The sequence below is a fragment of the Aulonocara sp. 'chitande type north' Nkhata Bay genome, linkage group LG2 (genome assembly GCF_057382095.1).
Source record: "Aulonocara sp. 'chitande type north' Nkhata Bay isolate Kocher_YH1m ecotype deep benthic linkage group LG2, A_spYH_male_GT1.1, whole genome shotgun sequence".
Lineage (NCBI taxonomy): Eukaryota > Metazoa > Chordata > Actinopteri > Cichliformes > Cichlidae > Aulonocara > Aulonocara sp. 'chitande type north' Nkhata Bay.
The window spans coordinates 7839760-7849530 of record NC_141345.1 but is presented as its reverse complement, the minus strand read 5'-3'; the positions used below and the strand labels follow the sequence as shown (position 1 = coordinate 7849530).

Sequence of the window (9771 nt, the reverse complement as noted above, 5' to 3'; positions counted from 1 at the left end):
TTATTGTGTTCAGCTTGTCTCCTCCGGTCCCCAGGTGTATTAGGTTCAACTGTTCTTCCCTCCTGTGTGTGATTACCTGATTACCTTGTGTGTGTATATTTAGTGGGTGTCGGTCTGTGTTCGTTGTCGGCTCGTCTGCGTTCATCCATGTATCACTGCGTTCCTCCGTGTAGCTCTGCGTTCTATGGTGTTCCTGTCTCTGCGTCTCTCTGCCCCGCACCCCTTTTGTATGGTCTCAGGTTTGTCATTTAGTTCTCCCAGTTTAGGTTTCTTCAGTTGTTTTGTCATGCCTCACTGCCTGTTTCTGCCATTGTCACTTTGTAAATAAACATCACTCGTATCATCAGTCACTGCTGCATTTTGGGTCCTCCCTTTCCTCCACACCACACGGCTCACTCCGCCAGCCGTGACAGTACGAGCCGACCAACATGGACCCAGCAGCATTCGCACCTACCCAGGAGTTTCGGGAGGAGGTAACCGACACGGTCGCAAGGTTGGTAAACCTGTGGCTCGAGCAGGAGGAAGAAGAGTTCCACCGCGCTGTAGAAGCCAGGCTACAGCAGCTACTCTCTGCACACTCCTGGCTGCTAGACTCGCTTCACCCGCTGGCACGGGACTTCCTCCTTCATGAGCTGCACCTTCGCCCTCCAGCCGCTACCGCTTCCCAACCCAGCCTGGCGGTGAAGATTTTGCCCGGCCCGCCGGAGGTTTCGCCCGGGAGGAAGCGACGATCGCGCCGTCGGCGCGTCGCCCCACAGCCGGAGAGTAGGACTTCGGAACTGCCGGCTGTGGTGAGTGGAAAAGACACTCCGTCTGTTTCGCCAGCTCGAATGACTGTTTATTCCGGGGCTGTGTTTGTTGAGCCAGCTGCCCAGCAGGTAGCTCAGTTAGCCGCCCAGCAGCCACTAGCTCTGTTAGCCACTCAATCGCCACCTCCATTACAGTTACAGCCAGACCTATTAGACACTTGGTTACAATCCATAGCTCAGTCAATAGCTCAGTTGGCAAGAGACTCATCAGCTTTATTATCAGCTCAGCCACCTAGTCAGTCACCATCTTCACCAGCTCCGCCTGTATTACAAGTCGAGTCCATCCAACCGGAAAAGCACTGTTTTTCACCTGTTCATGTCAAGCAGAGAGACACACCACATAACGCAGTTGTCAGTCCGCAACAGCTGGCCAGCCCAGAGACTGTGATGCACTCCAGGGCCTCCCCAGAGGCTGGGTCCCAGCCCCCGGCCGACTCTGGACCCCTGGAGATTAAGAAGCCAGCTGAGGACTGTATCCGGCTGTCGCTGCCTGAGCTGGGTCAATGCTCTGTGCAGCTGCAGTCTGCCTTGTGTTTGCCAGAGGCCCGTGTGCCTGCTGGTTCTGACCCGTACCTGCCAGAGGCCCGTGTGCCTGCTGGTTCTGACCCGTACCTGCCAGAGGCCCGTGCGCCTGCTGGTTCTGAACTGTGCCTGCCAGAGGCCCGTGCGCCTACTGGTTCTGACCTGTGTGTTCCAGGGGCCCCGGTGCCCACTGGTCCAGCCTCCGTTTTCGCTGGGGGGCCCGAGGAGCCCGTCCAGCCTCCTGCTTCGCCTGCTGGGGGGCCCGAGGAGCCCGCCCAGCTTCCTGTCTCGCCAGCTGGAGGGCCCGAGGAGCCCGTCCAGCCTCAAGACTCATCAGCTGGAGGTTCAGGAGAACCTAGCCAGCCTCCTGTCTCGTCAGCTGGGGGGCCCGAGGAGCCCGTCCAGCCCCAAGACCCATCATCGCCACCAGCTGCAGCCTCTGTGTCTCCATCCTCGCCAGCTGCGGCCTCTGTGTCTTCACCCACGCCGTCGCCTGGTCCAGCCACTGCTTCACCCACGCCGTCGCCTGGTCCAGCCACTGCTTCACCCACGCCGTCGCCAGGTCCAGCCACTGCTTCACCCACGCCGTCGCCAGGTCCAGCCTCTGCTTCAGCTTCAGCCGCGCCTGGTCCAGCCTCCGCTTCAGCTTCAGCCGCGCCTGGTCCAGCCTCTGCTTCGGTCTCGTCTGGTGCTGCGACGGCCACGCCACCTTTGGGTCCCGAACTGCCGCCTCGACGTCGGCGGTCATCTGCCAGGCCGCTGGTGGAGCGTCATCGTCACTATGGACGACCTCCTAGACGCCGCCATTGCTGTCCGCACGGTCAGCCACCTGAACTGTTTCCTCGTCACCGCCGTTGCTGTCCGCACGGTCGGCCGCCTGAACTGTTTCCTCGTCACCGCCGTTGCTGTCCGCACGGTCGGCCGCCTGAACGGTTTCCTCGTCGCCGCCGTTGCTGTCCGCACGGTCGGCCGCCTGAACGGTTTCCTCGTCGCCGCCGCTGCCGTGTGCACGGTCGGCCCCCTGAACTGCCTCCGCTCCGCCACCGCTGCCTTCCGCTCGGTCGGCTTTCGGAGCTGTGTCGCCGACGTGGCCGGCCTCAGAAGATAAACTGTCCTGGACTTCTGAGCTGTGAGGCTCTGGGCCGGCCTCCTGAACTGTGTTTTGTCCTGGTACTCCAGCATGTGTGTTTTTGTTTTGGACAATTCCCTCGGTCCGCTGGAGCTTGTTCTGCTCGTTGTTGGTCCCTCCATCCTGGGCCCCCGCCGCCCGCCCTGGGTTGGTCGTTTGTTTTTGTTTTGGGCTGTCTGGAGCCAGCCCTTGGAGGGGGGGTACTGTCATGGTCCTGGGTCGTTGACCCAGCGTTTTGCGTTTTTTCTGATCTGTATTAGTTTAGGGTTAACCTGAAGTTTGGTGTATTGTCAGCCCTACCTGTGTCTGTCCTTGGTGCTCTGTTCATGTCCCCGTGTTGTGTTGTACATCAGTCTGTTTCCTGTTTTATTTTGAAGGCTCGTGTTCTGGATTTCCTGTTCTGTTCTGAAGGTCTGTGTCTGTTGTTATTGTGTTCAGCTTGTCTCCTCCGGTCCCCAGGTGTATTAGGTTCAGCTGTTCTTCCCTCCTGTGTGTGATTACCTGATTACCTTGTGTGTGTATATTTAGTGGGTGTCGGTCTGTGTTCGTTGTCGGCTCGTCTGTGTTCATCCATGTATCACTGCGTTCCTCCGTGTAGCTCTGCGTTCTATGGTGTTCCTGTCTCTGCGTCTCTCTGCCCCGCACCCCTTTTGTATGGTCTCAGGTTTGTCATTTAGTTCTCCCAGTTTAGGTTTCTTCAGTTGTTTTGTCATGCCTCACTGCCTGTTTCTGCCATTGTCACTTTGTAAATAAACATCACTCGTATCATCAGTCACTGCTGCATTTTGGGTCCTCCCTTTCCTCCACACCACACGGCTCACTCCGCCAGCCGTGACATTTCTAGTATTAACTGAACTTCCAAAGCAGAGCTACCTAGATCACTTAAATTACACAATTGAAAGCATATGTGTATTGTTTGTGTATTTATACACAGGCACTCATATATATTCAAATAATTAAAAAAAAATGTTCATTTACCTGTTACTACCACACACCAAATCCGGTCGTTGGTAATTCCTGACTTGTGTAGCCACTAGGTAACAAAGCTCAACACTGCCCCTAGCATCCTGGAAATAGTTGTGGATGATTACTATACCTTTCTAATGTGACGTTGTTGTCCCTGGCTCTCTTTCTCTCTCTCTCCCTCCCGCTCTGTTCCTGTGCTACTGCCAGTGTAACTACCGCCCCTCCCCCCCCCTCTGCCCAGCATAAAGCACAAGGCTCGCGTGCGGAGTGAAGCGGAAAAAAAGTGCAAGAAAGAGGGTGAGAGAAAGAAAAAAGAAAAAAAAAAAACAAAAAAAACCCACGGCTCGTGATAAGGAGCCGGCTCGCGTCGTTCACTTCAAAGAGTCGGCTCTAAGAGGCGTTTCGTTTGCGACCGACACATCACTACAGCTCAAAGCAGTCTGGCCATTCCCCTCTGACCTCTCTCATCAACAAGGCACGTTCATCCAGAGAACTGCTGCTCATTGGATATTTTGTCCATAAACCTTGAGATGGTTGAGTGGGAATTGGGTTTGGGAAGTGGGTTTTGAGGCAGCTCCGTGGTTTCCTCCCAGCTGGGTATGCATGGAAAACCTAAAAAGGAAAGTTGTCCAGGAGGCATCCTAACCAGAGGCAAGAACGACTAATGGGTCCTTTCCACTCCGGAGTAAATTCCAAGCTCTTAATCTGTTGCTCCATTTTGCCTCTGCTCAGACATGTCCATTGATCAATTTTGAATATGCTTCTGTTAATATCTAAAGCCATTGCCCTGCTCTAAATCCGCCTGTGTCAGCCATGAAACCATGAAATACTGTATATTGGATAACACTGTATATTGAGCTAACCCTGCTCTGATCATCTTGACTGGCAGTTTATAGCAGCATGAAATTAAAAGGATCTTGTTTTATTGCAGCAGAACATCACACACTCTCTGTAAGCTCATCTCTGAACCGTACAGCGTAGCGCCAACGTGCTCGATGAAGTCAAAGTGGACCGAACGGTGGCCGCCTGAAACTATAATAAACATGGTAGCCGGGATATTGCAGGAATCAGCGATCCGAGCATTGAGAAATTAGCTTGTCTTTCTCTTTCACTGTTATTGATCACCTGACTTCCTTATACATTTCCACATAATAGGCAGCACTGACTTAATTAGTCAAAAGACAGGCTGGGTAATTACATGTCACTTTAACAATGTGTTTTATTGCCTACAATCTCTGGTGGTACCAAGCGCATCTAATGGTGGATTTAATGCAAAGTGGATAGAGAAGGAGGGGTAGAAAGAAGAGGGTAGATTATATGCAAAGAGCAGGAATTAAACAACCAAATAAATCAGATTTTTTTTCTTTTACTAAACCACTTGTTACTTTTACAGTTAAATACACTGGATTTAGCGGGTGGTAAACAATGTTTTGTGGTAGTTTTGATTCTCATTATTGTTTTCTGCTTATCTTATTCATAGTTCCTGGTCTTTAGGTTCCTGTCTCTGTGCCTTCCTGGTGTTTCTTGTATCACGTGAAGTTATGTTTTCACATCTGTGCTTCTCCCCGTTTCAGTGTCAAGTCCGTGTCTCTGTGCGTGTCTCATGTTTCCTGTTTTACTTTGAAGGTCTCGTGTCCAATGTTAGTGTTTTCAGTTTTGCTTCCTCCCAGTGTGTGTGATTACTCACAGCTGTGCTCTCCTCCTGTGTCTCATTCCCTCATAATTCCTCGGTGTATTTAAACCCTTTGTTGCTGGATTGTCTGCTTGTCATTTGCTGCTAGCCTCCCATGTCTCAGGTATTCATGTATTTCATAGTGTTCCTGATTTCTGTGTATTTAGTTTTCCCAGTTTAGATTTTTGTGATTAGTTTCTCATTCATCTGGGGTTTTTTGTGTGTGTGTGTGTGTGGTTCATGTTCTGTTTTTCTGCCTCAATAAAAGGCACGCCTCTTGTTATAGTCCAGTTCCGTTCCCACATTTTGTTCATCTGCGTTTGGGTCCACTGCAACCTTGACATAAAACTCAGTGTTCGATTTTCATGTCAAGATATTTGTAATAAAGTTTTTATTTCAAATTGAGGAATAACTAAAATGACATTAATTCTGTGTTTTAGGAACAGAAAACATAAGCAGACAAAACAAAATTATATCTCTGCCGTGTTTACTTTTGTTTGAAAAGCGTTAAAGTATCAAGCAGCTGAATTTCTGATCAGAATAGCACAAAAACCTTGGCCTTATTGCAGTGGCTTCTTCAGAGCATATTCCAGTGTAGTATTAGTTTGGCTTAACATGGATTAAACATAAGTAAACTCCTTTCCCCCCCCCCTTTCTCTCCAGACAGGCTGCTCAGGTCTTTGGAGCTTAGGTTAAAAAGGAAGGCTGACACACGCACGCAGGCAAAATGTTGAAAAAATGAATGTTGATGCCTGACCCAGATGCAAAGAACACCTGCCGTTCTCTCGAGCATCCAACACAATAACTGCAAGCACTGACTGACTGAAGTGTTCATGTATCAGTGGTCATATTTCTCATTGAGAGCACATTTTCTTTCTATTACACACAGTCTACAACGTGTTACTTTACTTGTACTTTCTGTAGTTTCTTAAAGCTAAGAGAAACCTCTATGACCTGCTAGTAATTCACTGTGCAGCAAAGCTTTCTGCAAATCGACAAAGCTTTAAGGTCTAGTGGAGATCTCAAATTTTCTGAACCATATCAGATCTGTCAAACTGAATTTTGTTGTCGGAAGTGATCCCTGAGACATGTAGAATACGTCTAGAATTGATTGAATGGTGCAGCTGTGAAACTCTAGTCTGGATCAGAATATTGCTACAAGTGCTAAACCTGAAGGAAGTAGGAAAAAATATAACATCACTGAAGTGTGCATTTTTTTTTTCCTCTTGAAGGGATGTTGACTGTGAGCTTGTCTGTTAAATCTGACATCATTACCGATGACAACATAGAACATCTTGTTTATAGCAAAATACCTATCACTCCAACTTGACTGCACAAGGCTAGCAAGTTGACATATTAAAGAGAGATGCTGCATGTACCTACAGCTTATATTAAGGGCTGATCAGGTGAACCTATGCACCCTACTCCCATACACTGAGCACTTCTCCTACCCCACCCCAATGTGACCCACCGAAGAAGGGAGTTCTTCTTCCCCACTGTTACAAAATATTGCTCATTATGAGCCATCTGGAGTTTTCTCTCTATTATTGCTGTTTTTGCCCTAAAATATGAAGCACTTTGAGATGACTGTGCCTTGAAACGATGCTATACCAATAAAACTGAACTGTACTTTTAGCTGTTTCCTTTTCTTTTTGGCTTATTTGCTTCCATAACATGTTCTCATCAAATCAAATCAAATCACTTTTATTGTCACATCACATGTGCAGGCACACTGGCACAGCACATGCGAGTGAAATTCTTGTGTGCGAGCCCCACAAGCAACAGAGATGTGCAAACACAACAACACAAACGAGCAAAATACAAGAATGGCCAACCTGAAACTAATAAATATATGTACAATATATAATAGTGTATGCATTTCTGGATGTGTATACTAAATATTTTCCTACGTGTGTGTGTGTGTGTGTGTGTGTGTGTGTGTGTATACACATTTTTACAAATTAAATAGTAAAAAAAAAAAAATAATAATAATAATAATAATAAAATATATAAAATATACAGAGTTGAATATGTGCAAAACAAGTGGCATTTATATACAGTGTGGAGTGCATTCAGACTAAGAAAGAAAATATCCAAAATACACATTTAGATGCTTATTTTTCTTTGGCAATTTTAATTTGTGCAAATGAGAGCACGTTTAATAAGATATTACCTAATTTGCATGTTTACACACAAAATTTCAGAAAACCTCTAAATAAATACAATTGATTGTTTCCGTGTAAGCAGCTGGGGCATTTAATTGAATTTTTTAGCTGCTTACAATTTTTACTAAATTGTTTTTCATTTAGATTATATCTTGTTTTTCAAAACATCGATTTAAGGGCAGTATTCTCAATAAAATGTTTTTCTTTTTCTCTTTAAGTCTTTAAGGGGAGATTTCTGGCTCACACAGCAAACGTTCCAGTTTTTTTTTTTTTCCTCTTTCTATTTGAAGATTGCGTAGTTGCCATTCAGAGCCTGAGTGATGCAACATTTTATTTCTGAGAATGCTGTGAAAAGCATGTTTACATAAGCAGTAGAACTAAACTCGGTATTCAAAGTTTGTTCTGGTTGTGATGCTAGATAAAACTAGATAAATATTCTGATATATCCTAAGGGAGCTGTGACCAGATTTAATGGCCGTCCATGTAATAGCTCTGGGAGCTGCTGGTCAATATCATGTCAACAACATGGCCAAAAACAGTTTAAACAGGCACTTAACACTCGGTTTGAACAAATTACTTAATTTTCTCTTGGAACAACAAGAAACTGCTGCTGCAATAAACAGAGTGGACACAGAATAAATTGATTGTATATTTCACAACAACTGCAGACATAATTTGCTTCCTCGAGATTGGGTAGGTTAAAGAGGCTGGTTCTTCAGATTCCTTCAATTTTGAGTTTGTAACAGGGTTTGTATCCTTTAAACTTGTGGCACACATCAAACTGCTCTGTAAAGTTCAGCCAAATCCAAGACAGACACTCATGAATTACAGATGTCGCACAGTTTATTTTCACAAGAAGCCAGAAATGTAGTTGGAAGTTAGAAAACACACATTTACACAACACTTGTACACTGGTATTGTGAGACAAGCTCTGTCATTTTCAGCCTTGACTATTTCATTCCCAAAAGATTCTCCGTTTGTTGGGCATTCAAGAAACGGAAGCCTTCTCTTACTGAAGTGAACAGTGTGATATGAAACTGCTTCTGCCAGCTCAAACACTCTGTGGTCAACACGTCGTGAGCCGCCTGCTGGCTCGATCAGAGATGCTCAGCCAGTGTCAAGCTAACACTGCAACACATACATGGAAGCCAATTAACAAATGAAACAGAAAGCAGAAGATGAAGGGCAAACCACACGATACTCAAATCCTCAAATACCCTTCTGTGCCACGGCCCCGCCCCTCTTCTTCTCTGACAGAAAGTTGATTGGATTGCCCTTGATTTTTTTTTTCTCTACAACATGTCAGATCTGTATTTCTGGGGCAAGACCAGGAGGAATTAGGTTTAAAAAGGACTCCCTCCATAGTCAAAAACTCATTTCATCATCAATTCCAGCACTTGGAGCTCCACAGCCTGCAGCCAGAGACAGAGGGGTATCGGAGTTGTGGCCGCTGGAGTCTTCTGACAGTCTATCTGACGAGCCGCTCCATTTATTCGGAAGATCAGCTGTCACTCCCGTCACTGTCAAGACGTTTTAAATGAGCTCGTCGACCTGGACGGCGTTTTGGAGACGGATTAAACTCCATATTTTAACTACAGAGCCATCAGCGGGTTCCTGTGTCACAGACGCAGTGGAGGGTAAAAGCCACCCAAAACTTTTTTTTTTTAATGCTGATGGAATAAATTGATTGTGTTTACATACATTAGCATTCATTACGGTGGTCTAAAGTGCCAGTGTTGTTGAGAGAGGGTCATTTAAGGAAACAAAAAGTTAACTGCACTCACTTTTGATTTAACTTTCAAATTCAGTCGTTTGGAAAAGGTTTGAAAAACAGTAAAAGCGACGGGTCTCTGAGGGTAATTTGTCTTTTCATGCGTTTTACCTCGTTGAAGGTTCCTGCCATGTAGGTGTCAGTCATACTTAAGGCCTGTTAACCTTTATTACACTCAGAGCTTTCTGTTGTTCATTAAATTTAATTAATAAACCATTTTTGCATTAAACTATTGGCTTTGTAATTCTTTCTATGCCCTGGAGAATATCGTGGCCACAGGTTGGAATGACGCTATTTGCGAGGCCTTTGAAGGGGAAGGACACATAAAGCCGAGAGCAGGTTAAACACAATGACACTGGTTTAAGGCACATCATACTCCTTACAATCCAAATTTGACTTCCAGATAAAGGCTTTGTAGCTGTGTGCATAGTCCTCCGAGCCAAACAGCTCCTGATGGTGGTCCTGGACCAAATCACATGAACCCTGTGGGTTTTTGGGGAATATCCAACAACTCAGACTGTCCTTACACTGGACCAAAGCATCCAGTTAGATGGAAAGGAGAAAGTGAATGAAAATGCATTCCTCTCTGCTCAGCGTAAATCATTCTTAATATTCATTTATTTTTGCACAAACAAGAACACATACGTACCCCTAGACATTCCCACTGCACAACAGCATGTAAACAACAAAAGCATATTTACATTTGCAGCAAATCAATTTGAAGCAAATACTCCAGC

At 46.0% G+C, this 9771-nt stretch overlaps 1 protein-coding gene across 1 annotated transcript; it reads left to right on the top strand.

Annotated features, from left to right (window-relative positions):
* The first annotated feature begins 418 nt into the window (after positions 1 to 418).
* On the top strand, positions 419 to 2439 carry LOC147337390 (uncharacterized). The gene is made up of 3 exons (XM_086264747.1): positions 419 to 1410; positions 1585 to 1827; positions 2087 to 2439. Exons 1-3 carry the CDS (start codon positions 429 to 431, stop codon positions 2437 to 2439), a joined length of 1578 nt encoding a protein of 525 aa, XP_086120873.1. The 5' UTR covers positions 419 to 428.
* The last annotated feature ends 7332 nt before the right edge of the window (positions 2440 to 9771 follow it).

Excerpts from the sequence above, each read along its gene's own strand:
- LOC147337390 (XM_086264747.1), top strand. The coding sequence starts at position 429 with ATGGACCCAGCAGCATTCGCACCTACCCAGGAGTTTCGGGAGGAGGTA. Across the intron at positions 1,411-1,584 it reads GGCCCGTGTGCCTGCTGGTT|CTGGGGGGCCCGAGGAGCCC; the intron begins CTGACCCGTACC and ends CTGCTTCGCCTG. Across the intron at positions 1,828-2,086 it reads TTCACCCACGCCGTCGCCTG|GCCGCTGGTGGAGCGTCATC; the intron begins GTCCAGCCACTG and ends GTCATCTGCCAG.